The 17,637-nt window shown below is 42.4% G+C and overlaps 1 protein-coding gene across 2 annotated transcripts; it reads left to right on the forward strand.

Moving 5' to 3' along the window:
• Window positions 1–1,059: 1,059 nt before the first annotated feature.
• On the forward strand, window positions 1,060–17,411 carry LOC142367486 (serine/threonine-protein kinase Sgk1). 2 transcript variants are annotated; one of them, XM_075449461.1, is made up of 13 exons: window positions 1,060–1,204; window positions 8,287–8,362; window positions 9,250–9,328; window positions 9,415–9,455; window positions 9,556–9,613; window positions 10,234–10,317; window positions 10,403–10,534; window positions 11,223–11,335; window positions 11,949–12,072; window positions 12,162–12,257; window positions 12,348–12,503; window positions 12,683–12,772; window positions 14,251–17,411. In XM_075449461.1, the coding sequence occupies exons 1-13, from the start codon at window positions 1,177–1,179 to the stop codon at window positions 14,413–14,415; spliced, it is 1,242 nt and encodes a 413-aa protein (XP_075305576.1). In that variant the 5' UTR covers window positions 1,060–1,176; the 3' UTR covers window positions 14,416–17,411. The 2 variants fall into 2 exon arrangements, with proteins under 2 accessions (XP_075305576.1, XP_075305575.1); XM_075449460.1 differs by lacking the exon at window positions 1,060–1,204 and adding an exon at window positions 7,717–7,895.
• The last annotated feature ends 226 nt before the right edge of the window (window positions 17,412–17,637 follow it).

A 17,637-nucleotide genomic window follows, 5' to 3' on the forward strand; every position in this document is an offset into this window, starting at 1 on the left:
GACTCTGTTTCTGTTATTGTTTATTATTGTTTTTACATTGTTCTGATGTTTTATGCCTTATATTTTGTGTTGTTATTCATGTACAGCACTTTGTTTCATCCACGACTGTTTTAAAGGACTTTATAAATAAAGTAGAGTTGAGTAACTGAGGCCTGCAGAGTCTGAGATGTAGCTCTTGGGTTTGTGTCAGTGGAAGAAAAGAAAAAGAAAAGAGAGAGAAAGGACTTTTAAAGAACTTTAAGCAATATATATATATATATATATATATATATCCATAACTGTTAAAAAAAAAAAAGGTAGTCGTTACAGTGCAATCTGTTGGTTTCCTTAGCTGGGAAATTGTTTTTGAATTGGCTCTATATGAACGAATTGGATTATTTTATAAATAATTATGATTACAATGAATTGAACTCGAATTGGACTTTATTATCTAAGTGCCTTGAGATGACATTTAGATAGATAGATAGATAGATAGATAGATAGATAGATAGATAGATAGATAGATAGATAGATGGATAGATAGATAGATAGATAGATAGATAGATAGATAGATAGATAGATAGATAGATAGATAGATAGATAGATAGATAGATAGATACTTTATTGATCCCGAAGTAAATTCAAGCATCCAGTAGCAGACATAATAAAGCAATAAAAATGTTTATACAAAAATAAACACTTTAAAAACAATCTAAGAATAAAAAAAAACTGTTTAAAAATATTAAATATAAATATATTTGTTGTATTTGGCGCTGTATAAATAAAACTGAACTGAATTAACGGAGCTGTCAGGGCTGCAGCTTCGGATCTTTCTGTCCTCTGAGAGGCGGTGACTGAGGAGGCCGTCAGCCTCAGACCGATTAACAGCAGCCTTCCTCAGGTGGTTCCCGCGTCATGGAGACCGGTTTCCCCTCCGGCGAGACCCCCACGCTCAGGGGAGCCGTAACCAGACACCTGCGTTTGTTTGTCCTCTCCAGGTAGATGAAAGCAGAGAGGAGGGGGGGGCAGGTGCGTCACAGATATCTGCTTTCAGCTCTTCAGTCTCAGGCTGCAGGAGGAGGAAGAGGCGGCGGGGAAACTTATTCGCCTGCGAATCCAGGAGGGCTGCATCCAGGAGGGCTGCATCCTTTCTGAGCATCACCTGGTCGCTCGGCAGACTCTGGCAGAGCAGCAGGCATGAAGTCTGGCAAGAAATCTTTCATCGGTAGGTGCAGCTTTATTCTGGGGAATCTGGGGAATGATGTGCAGCTCTGAAATGCATCGTGAGCGTGCAGCTTTCACATCTTTTACATGGAAGCACCGTCCTCTCTGCTCAGCCGCTCCTCTTTTTGTTTTCTCTGCATCGCAGAACAAAAGCCAAGCTGAAGGGAATCCTCTCCCCCTCCTCTGAGCATTTCTGTCGGCTTCATTTTCCTCACCTCATCGTCACATTTCAGGTTAAAAATGAAGCCTCTGTGGCGTAACCATCAGATGGTTCTGGGGTTTGTCCCACATAAACCAGAGGAAAAGGGGAACAAATCTGTTTTTACCGTGTTACTCTCCAGGAAAGTGTTGTTAGTTTCCTGGAAAACATTTAAAACCCTTTGGGGTCATTTAACAACTCTTTATCCAATGAAAACCTTGTTTTGTAACGTTGTAAAAAAAAGTGGGAGGGGCCTGCTGAGGCCAATCAGAGCACGCTCAGTTTTCTCTCTCCAGCAACAAAATGTCGCATTAAAGGCTGCGTTAATGGCACGAGCAGAGTTCTGGTGTCCAAGTGGACCGGGTCTCACTGAGCCGGGTTAACCGGTCCAGCGTCCATGTCCCACAGCAGCAGAATCCAGAATTAAAACCTTCCAGACCCTCCTCTGTGGGGGGTGTGAGTCCAGTTCACTGCTCAGATGCTGTCTTTGAGCTGCTTTAACGGTGATTCTGTGGTTCTGAAATCAGGATTTTATTAGAGCAGAGCGACAGCCTGGAGACGCTTTCAGTGAGCCGACTTTCAGTCCCAGTTTCTGACAAAGAAACAGAAAAACACATGAATGAGAGCAGCTTTATGGGGAATTCAGCTGGATTAATATCAAATCAAAACAAATCAAATTTATTTATATAGCACATTTCATGTACAAACAATTCAAAGTGCTTCACATAAAATAAAAGCATTGCAGCAGGGAGTGGAAGAAGCATTAAAATACATAAAAGAATATAAAGAGAAACAAATAAAATCATTTAAATGAATTTAAAAACCAGCAACAGTCAAGATAAGTTTGTATGGACATATGGGAATCAAGCACTGGTGTCACTTTTGTCTTTGATGCACTTTGTCACTTTGGATCTACTATTACTGTGTTTGTACTCCAAACTAAATTTGGTTGGCTTTTTTGACAATGACAATAAACTCTTGAATTGAATTGAATTGAATTGAATTGAATTGAATTGAATTGAATTGAATTGAATTGGATTGAATCGAATTGAATTGAATTGAATTGAATTGAATTGAATTGAATTGAATTGAATTGAATTGAATTGAATTGGACCCTGCTTGGTGGTACAGGCCCATGAATGGACTGAAACTGTCACTCAGGGCTCAGAAATCAGCTGCTGATGAACGATACGAGGACCGCACAGACGCGCCTTTCTTAGCAGCAGCGTGTCTTAATACATGATGAGAAGGTCCCGGAGAGGCCAGACTTATTTATAACACAACCATGCTTATTGTTGTCATCACAACATGGCTTCCCACGCTTCATTAAGGGGCTCAGGAACATCTCAGGAACATCTCAGGAACATCTCGTAGTGATAAGTGACCTCAGGAGGTTCAGGCTGGGTGTGCCTGACCCTGAAAAGATCAGACGGATGAGCTCGCTCTGTTTCATGTTTCACATCCAGCCCTCGCGTCATGAGACACGGGAGCTTCCTCCGAGCGTCAGGTTGCTGCTGCTGCTGTCGTTTCATCTCAAAGGAGGCCGTGAGCTCAGGAAAAGGAACTGAGAAGAATAACGGAAGTAACCGCGGAAGAAAATGTGTTTCTAACGGCTTCCTTCTCAGAGTTACAGCACCGACAGCAGCCACATTAACGAAGCTAAAGTCGCTTTGAGCATACTCATCGATCAGACAGTATGCAGAGCGTTTACCCACAATGCATTTCGCTCCTGCCCGAGCTGAAATCAGCCGGCCTGAAGCTGATTTCTCTTAAGCTCTAAACTCTGTAAACTTTAGCAACATTTGAAACATTTTCAGGTGAGAAAGTAGTCGTTTAGATCCCCAACGTGTTGAAAACCTGACAAAATACCGGCTGTTTACCATTTTGTTCCCACGAATTCGGCGCTACTAAAGCTAGCCGCAGTGAGCTAACGCACTTCCTGTTATTTTCACAAAATAAAATACCCGTTGCCTTTTATCATAGGGAAAGCCATTACCATACAATTGGTGCTTTTGTTTTGAAAACAGGAAGTGAACCTACCCTCGTTGTAGCTAGCTTGAAACTGCCGTTTTGACAGGAAATGACGATCGGCGACGTCACGTTACGTTGCATCTTGGGTAGTTTGAGTATGAGTAGTAACCTCATGATGCATACCCAACATTTAGGAGAATCTAGTATGCATCCGGGAACTTCTGCTTACTCAAACTCGCATACTAACTCAAAAAATTAGTAGAAGTAGGAGAAGTATGCGGTTTGGAACACAGCCAAAGAAACAAACAACGCGATGGAGAATGCTCCGTTGGGCATCGAGTTTGTGCAACAAGCAGCTCATCACAGAGCAAATGTAGAGGGACGTAGCTTCATCTGGCTCTGCGTTCTCCATCTTTCTCCAATGCCTGAGTTTGTTGTTGTTGTTGGTGGTGAAGAGGTCAACAGGAAGTGGCTCTATTAGCAACAGCTGGAATGGGTACAGCGCCACCTATCATACCGGGGTATGACACGCTTTGTGCCTCTGATCCCATTCATTCACCGCCATATATCCAAGGAGAATTACCCTTGCTCAGCTCGTTAGGGACCGAGCAGTGAAACTTTCTTTCTTTCTTATTCTTTGCAAAAGGTGCTCGAAAACTCTTGAAATTTTGCGAGCGCCACCTGCCAGTCAACGACATGAAAGAATCTAAACTTTATATTTTTGGGACTCGCTCATTGACTCTGTAGCGCCCCCTACGATGCTTAAAAATGATCCCCGCATTGGGGTTAGTTTCGCATAGGATGACAAAATTCGGTACACTCATTCATCATGCCCAGACGCACAAAAAAGTCTCACGCCGCCATGGTCCCACGTCCACAGGAAGGCGCCATTTTGGATGGAAAGTGAGTTTTCGTGCCATTTTTGACCGATTCCACGCCTTGTTCTTTTTGTAATTTAGCCAATTATCCGATCCTTTCAGTATCATGTGACCCCACTGACAGAGAAAAGCCTGGGAGATATGCACATGTTCACTACTAATGACCCCGCTGTTCACGGCTTAAGATGCGGTGTTCAAGGAGGCTTCTTTCTTTTGCTTGAGCTCCAGTCCAAAGCAGCAGATATCCACATCTGGAGCGAACACGGGAAGATATTTAACCTTTTTTACTATTTGAAACTATATAAAACTGGTCAGAACCAGATAAATACAGAAAAAACACAGAAAAACAAAGAAATAGAGTGGCTCATTCATGCCCGTGGAAGATTTAGAGCTCAGTTAGAGGCTGTTAAGTTGTTATGAAATGATCGAATTCATGATATTTGATTTGTTTAATACGGAAACGACCTTCTTTAATAAGCTTCCTGTCTGAGATCCTCACGGCCGGATGTGTCAAAGGTTTGATTGTTGCGGCTGCTGCTCGTGACCAAGAGGTTGCGTAACAATTTAAAATCATGATGCTGATGAAACAGTTTACAGCACGAGTCTCTGAGTCTCTGAGTCTCTGAGTCTGCTGGCTCTCGCCATCCAAACGTGTTTCTCTGACATGCGATCGAGATATTTTACTGTTTTCTCAAAGTTCCTCAGAGCTGTGCCATTTAAAGCCGAGGTTCTGGTTCCATTTGGCTCATGAACAACATGAACTGCACCATCTGGACCATCTTTTTGATGTAACTCATTTGAAATCTGTAAAGGCACAAGCAGCGAAAAGGCTCAAAAACTGTCAAATGAACACGCTGTCGGGGCTCCAAATGATTTTCTTCTGGTGAAACTGTCACTAAAGTGACACGGAACGACTGTGAGATGTTATAAAACGCTAATGAGGCGACGGTGAGGGTGGAAGTTGTGTGAAACCATGAAGTGACGCACCAGAGAAGCCAGTTTGAGCTCCATCTGAAGCAAAGCTGACTGAGAAGGTTTCACTTTGCATCTTCAGGGTAGAGTTATGGATAAAAACAGGTTGAACTGGAATCACTCACAGAGGGTGAGAGGTGTCGGTGTGGTGTGATCGGATCTGGACCGGCTCAGTGTGTAATCCAATCCAATTTTATTTATAAAGCACTTTACAACAACCTCAGTTGACCAAATTGCTGTACAGAAAAATAAAAACAAAAAATTAAAAGAATAAAAGAATAAAATACAAGAATAAATTAAAAAATATACAACAGCTACATAATTTAAAACAATAATAATACTAAAAAATTTTTTTTTAAAAAGCGTGTAAAGCTGTGCGTGTTGGCTCTGGTTCTCATCCAGGACCCGACCTGATAAGCTGCCAGCTGGCTCTGCACCCGGCCCGCTTCCTCTCCCCCTGCACAACAATCACTGACACCGTGAAGTCTTCCTTCTTCTAAATGAGGCGTGACTGTCATGTGTCGGTGGGACCAAACCCAGGATTCTCAGCTGATTCTGAAGGAGGCGTTCAGCAGCCAAAGCAGCTTCGCTCTGACAGGAAGCTGATGGCTTTGATAACTGAATGATTCAGTCAGTCAGTAACTGTAAAAAAATATTAAGTTACAAGTTAAGTTACAGTTAAAATTATAAATAATTACAACAGCATAAAACAGTATTTGTAATGAATTGCTGTCCAAATCTGGCCTGGCTGACGCGTCCACATCTGGATGAGATGGTGGTCTGGGAACTAGGTGTGCATTTTCTCGTATTTGAGGCGTGGTTTACGAATGCCTAGAGCCGTTTATTGGGCGCTACGAATGTCTATCAAATGACGTCTGGTTCTTCCCATGCTGCTTTGCGCGCGATTCATAGCCAATCGTATCACTTATACCAGATGACGTATGTAGAGCCACAGAAATTCGACGAGGAAGAAGAAGACGCGTTGTTCTTTTTTAAAGTAAACTTGCGTTCTAAGCTCCTTAAAACACTTTCTAAGGCTGCATCGAACGGTAACGTTGTGTCCGCTGCCATGTTGGATTAACACTCTACAAGCTTCGGTGTCGCGCATAGACGTCGTCATCGTCTTGCTGCCCCCCCGTTCTGTGATTGGTTCCCTAACTCAGGCAAAAATAAGGGCGGTGGTTTCCAGGCTGCCTTTGCAGTGAGAATGAAATCGCGTGCAAAGCAGCATGGGAATTCCCAGGCTAGTCCAAATCCAAAATACGTTATTATACTGTTAAATAAATTACAGTAGATGCGCTGTAAAATTACTAAAACACAGTTATCCTACCGTCATGTAATGTAATCCAAAAAACAGTAATATACTGTTAGAATAAATAACAGTTGCACTGCAAAATAACAGTAAAATAACAGTATTTCACTGTTATTTTATTAGAACAGTATTTTACTGTTATTTTATTAGAACAGTATTTTACTGTTATTTTACTGGGGAATTCTTTACAGTGTACCTGTAGTGGGAGAGTAGTTCTCTTTTGGCTCTCATGTTTTCCATCATCAGGATGAGTTTTTCTCACAGCTTTCAGGCCTGTTTGCTGCATCATGACAACACAATGATGTTTATTTTTTTACCGTGATGGGTGGACGGTGTTTGAGGAGATTGGACTGAAGACAATCTGTTGGTTTCCTTAGCTGGGAAACTGTTTTTGAATTGGCTCTATATGAATAAATTGGATTATTTTATAAATAATTATGATTACAATGAATTGAATTCCAATTGGCTTGAATTGGACTTTATTATCTAAGTGCCTTGAGATGATATTTGTTGTATTTGGCGCTATATAAATAAAATTAATTGAACGTGCTCGCTGCTGTGTCTGAACACTCTGACCCAGCACACATCAGGTACCATCTGCAGTACGGCACAGTTATGTAACGCAGAGGGTTAGTGGACCACAGCTGGACCACAGCTTAGATGAGCATGATGTCATCTCTGTTTTCTCAGAATTTATATAATTCTCCTCATGCCAGCTCAGCTCCATAAGCTCCTCGGCCGCAGAAATTCTCTGATGGTTCCATCTGAGATTTTAAGATGCACACTCATGTGTATATTCCATCTTTAGTTAGTAATCTTATGGCTTCATGGGGGTTTTGTTGGGGATGTGGATCAGTCCGCAGCAGAGGTGACGCATCCTGCAGACCAGCCCGCTGCGTGCGCGCGCGCGCGCGCCGATGGAGCGGATCCATTCAGAGAAAATGAGGATGAAGAGGCGGGAGGCAGATGGCCCCCTTCCTCCTCCTCCTCCTCCTCCTCCGCTTCCTCCGCTGCGGTGAGCTCTGCCGCGTCATCCCGCCGCGCGGCAGAGCGGCGCGGCTCGGCTCCGCTGCGGCGGAATCCCGTGACGTCACGGCTCGTTGCCCCGGTTACGCGGCTGACGCGGCGCGCTGACGCGGCGCTTGGTATAAAAGCGCCCGCGCTGGCTCGCGCAGCGGCAGTCATTGAGCTTTGTGAGTTCGTGCTCGTGAGTTGGAGCAGAGAAGCAGCGGGACCGCGGCGGTGTTGTGTCCGTTTTTCTGCGCTGTTTTCCGGATCTTGTCGCTCAGCATGGCCGTTACTGAGGCTGGATGTGACCTGACCTACTGCAAGATGAGGGGGATTGTGACCGTGCTGACCGGTGAGCGGGGGGCAACTTTCATTCTAACTGTCACAGGAGAACACTTATCAAGACTTTAATCAGTTATATAAAGGTTTTTATTTTATTTTATTTATTTTTTAATGAAAATGCACATTTTTAACGCTAAGTTGAATGTATCTGAGCTGTGCGGGTTATGTGAATGGAAACTGCTTTGCGGGGATGAATGGGAGCGCTGACTGGTTGCATAACCTGCCAGCCCGCAGCATTAGAGGTGTTTGCACAACAATCTGCACCCTAACGGGACATTTAGGAGCAGATCTCCTCCTCTGAGGTGCACAATAATAATAATAATAATAATAATAATAATAAAAATAATAATAATAATAATGATAAGGTGCGTGTGTGACCGTGAGGCTTCCTGTGTCTGCAGCTTTCATCAAGGAGAGGAAGATGGGGCTGAATGACTTCATCCAGAAGCTGGTGTCCACCCCGCACATCTGCCAGCAGTGAGTATCAGAACATCTTGCTCCGTAAATCAGGCCTCTGTCTGTGGGTCACTTCCTGCATTTATTCCTGATCATTACCCCCAATCCAATGATCCGCTGAGTTTGGCAGAACATTCTGTTAATCTGCTGCCTCCAGGAACCCGGGGTAAGAATAGTCCTGTCATGATGCCTCCAGCATAATCAGCTCCAAACAAATCCCGTCTGTCCCCTTGTGGAGGATAAAGTTGTAATTCCATTATTACATGAAACATGGCTGAGCCCGTCAGGTGCCGAACCAGTGCGGTGGAAAACCACCCAGACGGGGCCCCGGGGCCCCGGGCTGAGCCTCAGGGCTTTTTTTGAAATAAGCAAAAAAATCTGTCAATGGAACTAGTGAAAATCGGCTTGTCCAGATTTCTTGAAATAAAATGTGATATTTGGGACTTTTGAGATAAAAGTGATCTTGAAATTAGCCTAAAAACCTCTTCAAATGTAAAAAAAAAGCTTGTTTCATATGAAATCCGACTCAAAACAATTTGTTTTCAAGACTTTTTCATTTAACAAGATATTCCAGATGTATTGTATTAAAACAAGTCCCTATATCTGGCTGAAATGGTGCTTGTTAGGCAGTTGTGTCTGATATTAAGTGTAATGAGATATTTTGACTAGAAATGAGACAAATATACTTGGTAAGACTGATTTTTTCCAGTGCTGAGCCCCGGGCTGAGCCCCTGGTGCTGGATCAGAGGCTTAAAGCTGTCTCAGACAGGTCAGGCAGGTAAACTTGACCTTTCTGAGGTCTCAGACGGTGACTCGGCCCCCCGCTGAGCGTCCTTCAGGCTCACGGAGCGTCCTCGGGGACTCTTTAAGATCGTTAAACGCGTCTCTTCTGTTTTTCTCTCCTCCAGCGTTGAGGTGAACAACTTCCTGAAGATCAATCAGAATCAGAACGAGGAGGCAGACGATGACCAACTTCCTGAAAGTCAAGTAAGCCGAAACCTTTCCTTTTCTGACTCACCGTCTGTTGAAAACTTGGCAAAGTGTTCATGAATTCCCTTCCTGGTGTCTTTCAGCTGTATCTAAACCCCCGGAGTTCCCTGGCAGAGGAAACTCAGTAAGTCGTTTCTCTTTCTCACAGCTTCCGTTCTGATCAAACTCACCTCAAACACGCCAGGAAAAATCTGATTTTCTGTCTTTTTTGTCTCCTTTATTAGGATCAAACCTTGTGATTTTGACTACCTGAAAATCATTGGCAAAGGCAGCTTTGGAAAGGTGAGTGTGTCTTTATAAATGTAAATGTATTTTATTTCTACAGCCCTTTACAAACAATCCTTACGGTGTTCCAAAGTGCTTTACAGCAGGTGATAAATAAAGAGAAGAGGAAGTAAAAACAAATAAAAACAATAAAAGAACAGTGAAAGCAATAAAATACAACAAAATAAAATAAGATAAAATAAAATAAGATAAAAGTGTCATCATACTACGAAATTAGCTTAAAAACCTCTTCAAATGTAAAAATAAAAGCTTGTTTCATATGAAATCTGACTCAAAACAATTTGTTTTCAAGATTTTTTCACTTAACAAGATATTCCAGATGTATTGTATTAAAAGAAGTCCCTATATCTGGCTGAAATGGTGCTTGTTAGGCAGTTGTGTCTTATATTAAGTGTAATGAGATACTCAATGAGACAAATATACTTGGTAAGACTTTGATTTTTTCCAGTGAGCAGGTAATAAATAAAGAGAAGAAGAAGTAAAATCAAATAAAAACAATAAAAGAACAGTGAAAGCAATAAAATACAACAAATAAGATATTATTATTATAAGATAACATAAGATAGGACTGTTAAAAGCTCTGATAAATAAATAAATAAACCGTCTGATGTCTGCAGGTTCTGCTGGCTCGACACAAGGAGACCGCCAAGTACTACGCCGTGAAGGTGCTGCAGAAGAAAATCATCCTGAAGAAGAAAGAGGTCTGACATTACGCTCAGTCGCCGTAAATCTTGTTTCTGAAATGCCTTTAAAACACAGAGGAATGACCCTTTAATTCGCCTGCAGCAAAAGCACATCATGGCGGAGCGCAGCGTGCTGATGAAGAACATCAAGCACCCCTTCCTGGTGGGGCTGCACTACTCCTTCCAGACCACCGACAAGCTCTACTTCGTGCTGGACTACGTTAACGGCGGGGAGGTGAGTTCCAGCCAGGCAGATTCTGTTTTGAGTCAGATTTCATATGAAACAAGCTTTTATTTTATTTTTTTTGACAATAGGTTTTTAAGCTAATTTCAAGATCACTTTTAACTCAAAAGTCCTAAATATCACATCCTATTTTAATAAATCTTGACAAGCCAATTTTCACTAGTTCCATTGGCAGATTTTTTTGCTTATTTCAAGCAAAAACGTCTTTTATTTGTTGTTTTTTACTTATTATTGGAGGGGCATTTTTTCCAGTGAAATCTTACCAAGTATATTTGTCTCATTGAGTATCTCATTACACTTAAAATAAGACACAACTGCCTAACAAGCACCATTTCAGCCAGATATAGGGACTTGTTTTAATACAATACATCTGGAATATCTTGTTAAATGAAAAAGTCTTGAAAACAAATTGTTTTGAGTCACATATCATATGAAACAAGCTTTTTTTTTTTCATTTGAAGAGGTTTTTAAGCTAATTTCAAGATCACTTTTATCTCAAAAGTCCTAAATATCACATTTTATTTCAAGAAATCTGGACAAGCCGATTTTCAGTAGTTCCATTGGCAGATTTTTTTTGCTTATTTCAAGCAAAAACGTCTTTTATTTGTTGTTTTTTTACTTATTTTTGGAGGGGCACTTTTTTGAGGGGATGTTTGACAGCTGTTTCTGTCCCCCGCAGCTCTTCTACCACCTCCAGAGGGAGCGGGTCTTCCTGGAGCCCAGGGCCCGGTTCTACACCGCTGAGATCGCCAGTGCACTCGGCTACCTGCACTCTCTGCACATCGTGTACAGGTAAAGAGCGGTCGCACGGCGCCCCCTGGTGGACGAAACATGACAAAACATGGAGGAAAGACAAGGAAAGGAAAGGAAAGGGAAAGGAAAGGAAACAAAACAAAAGGAAAGGAAATTAAAGGAAAGGAAACAAAATGAAAGGAAAGGAAAGGAAAGGAAAGGAAAGGAAAGGAAAGGAAACAAAACAAAAGGAAAGGAAATGAAATGAAAGGAAACAAAAGGAAAGACAAGACAAGACAAGGAAAGGAAAGGAAAGGAAAGGAAGGGAAGGGAAACAAAACAAAAGGAAAGGAAAGGAAAGGAAAGGAAATGAAAGGAAAGGAAAGGAAAGGAAAGGAAAGGAAAGGAAACAAAAGGAAAGGAAAGACAAGGAAAGGAAAGGAAAGGAAAGGGAAAGGAAACAAAACAAAAGGAAAGGAAAGGAAACAAAAGGAAAGGAAATGAAAGGAAAGGAAAGGAAAGGAAAGGAAAGGAAACAAAAGGAAAGGAAAGGAAAGGAAAGGAAAGGAAAGGAAAGGAAAGGAAAGGAAAGGAAAGGAAAGGAAACAAAACAAAAGGAAAGGTTCTCTGTTGAAGGCATGCTGGGTAACCCCGTCTGTTGCTTCCTCCTCAGAGACCTGAAGCCGGAGAACATCCTGCTGGACTCGCAGGGACACATCGTCCTGACGGACTTTGGTCTCTGCAAAGAGGGCCTGGAGCCCAAAGGGACCACCACCACCTTCTGCGGGACCCCTGAGGTACAGTGCAAAGCTTTAACACCCCCCCTCAGGTGGCACATTCCCAGTGTGGGACCCCTGAAGACGCTTCTCTGTTGTTTGCTCCTCAGTATCTGGCTCCGGAGGTCCTGCAGAAGCAGGCGTACGACCGCACGGTGGACTGGTGGTGCCTGGGCTCCGTGCTGTATGAGATGCTCTACGGCCTGGTGAGCAAACACAGAAACACGGGTCCGCCCCCTCCCTCCCTCCCTCCCAGGCGCGGTGGGCTCGCTCTGACCTCCCTTTTTCTCCCACAGCCCCCCTTCTACAGCCGCAACACGGCCGAGATGTACAACAACATCCTGCACAAGGCTCCGGTGCTGAAGCCCAACGTGTCCAACGCGGGCCGCGAGCTGCTGGAGGGGCTGCTGCAGAAGGACCGCACCCAGAGGCTGGGGGTCCGGGACGACTTCGTGAGTGTGCACAGATGTTCACACACAGACAGATGTTCATGCTCAGACAGATGTTCACACACAGACAGATGTTCATGCTCAGACAGATGTTCACGCACAGACAGATGTTCACACACAGCTGCTTCTGCACACACAGATGTTTGCTTTCAGTCTGCTCACTCAGCTTCTCTCCCCCGCAGCTGGAACTCAGGTGCCACTCCTTCTTCTCTCCGATCAACTGGGACGACCTGATGGCCAAGAAGATCACACCCCCGTTCATCCCCTCAGTGGTACGTCCTGACGAGGTCTTAAAGGGACAGTTCGCCTCTTTTGACGTGTGACATCCCATATCAGCAACATCATTTATGGGAATCGTTTGCAAAATCGCCAAACGATTCCAAGGAATTGAAACACTGGGAACCGGTTCTCAACAAGAACCGGTTTTCGATTCCCATCCCTAGTCACAAGTCATCAAAACAGCGACTCGAGTCGCACTTGAGTCCAAGTCACAGTGACTTGAGTCCCCATCTCTGATAGATTGTACCTCAGGGGACAGAAAAGGACTCGTACTGTACCCCTGTTTCTGAAGCTGTGTTCGAAACCGCATACTACATACTACATACTACATACTACATACTGCATACTGCATACTACATACTACTACATACTACATACTACATACTGCATACTACATACTGCATACTGCATACTGCATACTACATACTGCATACTACATACTGCATACTGCATACTGCATACTGCATACTACATACTACTACATACTACATACTACATACTGCATACTACATACTGCATACTACATACTACATACTGCATACTGCATACTACATACTACTACATACTACATACTACATACTGCATACTACATACTGCATACTGCATACTGCATACTACATACTGCATACTACATACTGCATACTGCATACTGCATACTGCATACTACATACTACATACTACATACTGCATACTGCATACTACATACTACTACATACTACATACTACATACTGCATACTACATACTGCATACTGCATACTGCATACTACATACTGCATACTACATACTGCATACTGCATACTGCATACTACATACTACTACATACTACATACTACATACTACATACTACATACTGCATACTCATCGATCAGACAGTATGCAGAGCATTTACCCACAATGCATTTCGCTCCTGCCCGAGCCGAAATCAGCCAGCCTGAAGCTGATTTCCCTTAAGCTCTAAACTCTGTAAACTTTAGCAACATTTGAAACATTTTCAGGAGAGAAAGTAGTCGTTTAGATCCCCAACGTGTTGAAAACCTGACAAAATACCGGCTGTTTACAATTTTGTTCCCACGAATTCGGCGCTACTAAAGCTAGCCGCAGTGAGCAACGCACTTCCTGTTATTTTCACAAAATAAAATACCCGTTGCCTTTTATCATAGGGAAAGCCATTACCATACAATTGGTGCTTTTGTTTTGAAAACAGGAAGTGAACCTACACTCGTTGTAGCTAGCTTGAAACTGCCGTTTCGACAGGAAATGACGATCGGCGACGTCACGTTACGTTGCATCTTGGGTAGTTTGAGTATGAGTAGTAACCTCATGATGCATACCCAACATTTCGGAGAATCTAGTATGCATCCGGGAACTTAAAAAAGTTAAAGTTAGTAGGAGTAGTAGGAGTAGTAGGCGGTTTGGAACACAGCCTGAGAGTTTCTGGTTGCTGATGCTCTGTTTGTCGTTGCTCCACAGTCGGGTCCCACGGACCTCCAACACTTTGACACGGAGTTCACCCACCTGCCGGTGTCGTCCTCCCTGTGCAACGACTCGCTGACCGTGACCAGCAGCGTGAAGGAGGCGGCCGGAGCCTTCCCGGGCTTCTCCTACGGGCCCCCGGCGGACCGCTCCTTCATGTGAGCGGCGGCGCCTCCGACTCTCCGTCCTGGGAGCGGACAGGAAGCAGAACCAACGCTCCGGACCGGGCGTTACCCCGAGCGGGCCGGACTAGGCGGACGCTCTCTGGAGGATTTGGTGCATGACTTGTGTACAGAGGCGACTCTCCCGTTGCAGCATCACTGGCTCTAAACTTCTGCCTCAACCATCCAAAACAATGTTGTATGGAAGCCCTCTAGGGTCAGAAAGCTGCTCTGAGCTGCGGCGGCACGGAGGGAAGTGCCTGATGCAGGGGAGGTCCGATGGAGAGAGCCGGTTCTATCCGTCATGTTTGGACTTCTGAGCGGCCCGAGCGCCTTTGTTCCGAAGGTTCAAACCGTTTTTCTTCTCCTTCAGAGTTCAGGATGCATCTTTTTTTTTTGCACTCGAAGGAAACAACGGTCGGGGGAAAAAGTGTTTGGAAGCAGCTTTGGATCAGAAAGGTGCACATATCCTGCTTTTTCTGTAATATCTCCGCTCTGGACTAAAGAACGACGGCGTTTGGATCCCAGAACCTGCCGGGGACACTTGGACCAAACGGAGCGCTTCGTTCGCCCGTTTGTCCGCACAAACTGAAAACCTTCACCGTACTGTGTAGATTCCATTCGATGTTTCACATCCGCGGTTTACTTCAGAGGAAGCTCTGCGTATATTGTGTTTTTTGTTTTGTTTTGTTTTGTTTTGTTTATTTTGTTAAACGGTAGGGGTGGGACGATAATATGCTTTGGTCATGATTCGATTGTATCACGATTCTTGATAATTGCGATTCTACAAGTATTGCGATTCGATATCAGTAATTCGATATCAATCAGTAATTGCAATTTTCTTCCACCTTAAAAAAAAAACAACAAGTTGACTCATGCACTTCTAGAATGAATGTCGTTACCATAAACGATGTACATCAGTTGAAATAAACGTCAGCTGCTGGACTGACTGACACAGACTGAGACAAAAAGAGGCACTTTTTTTTTAAAGTTTACAGTTACAAAATGAATTGAAATGTCCACACAGCACAAATGCGGGGCTAGTTTTAACATAACTTAATGTAATAAATTGATGAAGTTTTATCTGGACACAGATATGACGTAATATAATCGATTCAGGGGAGAAAAATCGATGTTTTTCGCCCACCCCTATTAAACGGTGTCATACACCAAAAAGGTGCCCGCATTGGGCTTACAAGACACACCATAAGTAATAAAAAGCAATCGTCAAAAGAACATCTCCATAATTGCTAATCCAACATATACGGTCCTCAGTAGACAACAACCCCACTTCCAACACATATTGGGCTAAATAAAACACTTTTTCGCTAAACAAATATGTAAATCTGCACTCATCGGACATAGAAAACAAATCATGACATTCCAAGGTCAATTTAAGGAAGAGCTTAAGTCTAAATACATGGAAAAAAAGGACAGTAAAACACAAAATGCATCTCATTTTCCACCTCATTTAAGGCGAGACACGGCAGGCAAAAACAGGGATTTTTCATGCAGTGGTCAAATGTTTAGATTATGGGCCAGTCTACTCCTTCAATATGTGTTCTTTCAACCTGCTATAAAGAAAACGTTGAAGACATAAATTAAAATGTTTATTTCATCACATTTTGTTTAATCGCGGCAGTGCGTTTCGCCCAAATTTACCAACATGAATTCCCCTATTTAAATCTTTAAATGCCGTTTTCTGCAGTTTTTTTGTATTTTTCCAGTATCGATATCTCAGCCTATGGAGCACCTACTAACACCAAACTTTCCAGTTATACACTTAGCAGTATTCTGAAGATATTTACAGAAGGATTTGTTGATAAATCATTCCTGGCCTGATTTAGGTGACATTATAATAAAAAAATATGGCGAAAATCCATGTTTTTTAGGCTATGGGCAGTACATTTTGATTTCCTAGGAAATGAAAGCAGATCTCCTGAAATCCCTCTGTAATGTTCTTTTCATTTTGTGTGTAAACAAAATGAAAAAAGAATTTTGCACCTGGCTTTATCATATGTTCAGATCTATCTTCCGGAAATATCTGCAAATGTGCGCATATTTAATGAGATAATGCCTAATTTGCATAATTAAACTTGTAATACATTTTTTTTCATACTTGTATAAGTAATCAACTGAGGAAGTTTCATGGTGATATCTATTATTTTTAAATATTACCCTATTCACCTGTAGTGTCTCGCCTTAAGTCACACAGACTTTATCAAACAATACATTCTCAGTTTAGTTTTGAAAGGTTCCACAAAAAAAAACTTTTTTTTATTATGAATGACTAAACACTTCCACCTGTACATATATCTTTACATGCATAGATTTGTGAGAACTATATGTCTATATATTCTATTTTTGGTTTGAATCTGAACCAGTAACTGATATCTGCTGTAAGGAAGGACTTCTCTTATCGAATTCAACCAGCAATAACGTGCACACTGTAACCTGATATCCATCTTATTTAAACCGTTTGCTGTTTTATTGCAAACACAAAGCGTGGACGTCTTTGTTTCATGGTGTAGAGAAGAACTGTGACTGTCTCGTGCCTGATCCGTGTTCGTTACGTGTTCGTTTCTTTCCTAAAACCTTCTCGCTCCCCCTTTTCTGGAAGGTAATCTGTAAAAAGAAGAAGTGCTTTGTTATGTCGGAGAAGTGCAATAAATTATTAATGCAGAATATCCTTTTATCGCATTTCTGTTCTTAAGTTATTAAGAGAAGATTCCTGAATGTGTCCACCTTTTCCTTCTGGTTCTCGCACTGAAAATGAACTTAATTCTGTTGAATATGGAAAAAAAAAACAAAAAAAAAAACAAGGCAACGCACAGTTCTTGGATCATTTTCTTCCACATTTGGAAGCTTTTGTCTTTATTTTTATGTGTATTTATTTTCATTCCACCGTGTAAAAAAAAAAAGATCATTTTACATGAATTGCTGAAACACTGGACTGTAATCTGTGTCAGAAATGGAAAATAAAATCTCTAAATCCAAGTTAACTGCTCAGTTTGTAAGGCTGTAGTTCCACTTTTTCACAATATGATGACATAAAAACGCTCTGAATCCAAAGACCGGTTTCCCTCAGAGCAGCCAGACTTTCCTGTAATCTTTTAAGTGATCGTCAGCAACAGTTCTCCAGGCTCGTGTGCAGGTAATCACTCACCTGTTGTCAGTATTCAGAGCTCAGAGGTCTTCTTCTGTGGTTCTTCCTGTTCATAGT

Source organism: Odontesthes bonariensis, chromosome 18 (genome assembly GCF_027942865.1).
Source record: "Odontesthes bonariensis isolate fOdoBon6 chromosome 18, fOdoBon6.hap1, whole genome shotgun sequence".
Lineage (NCBI taxonomy): Eukaryota > Metazoa > Chordata > Actinopteri > Atheriniformes > Atherinopsidae > Odontesthes > Odontesthes bonariensis.

Excerpts from the sequence above, each read along its gene's own strand:
- LOC142367486 (XM_075449460.1), top strand. The coding sequence starts at position 7,826 with ATGGCCGTTACTGAGGCTGGATGTGACCTGACCTACTGCAAGATGAGG. Across the intron at positions 9,456-9,555 it reads TCCCTGGCAGAGGAAACTCA|GATCAAACCTTGTGATTTTG; the intron begins GTAAGTCGTTTC and ends CTCCTTTATTAG. Across the intron at positions 11,336-11,948 it reads TCTCTGCACATCGTGTACAG|AGACCTGAAGCCGGAGAACA; the intron begins GTAAAGAGCGGT and ends CTTCCTCCTCAG.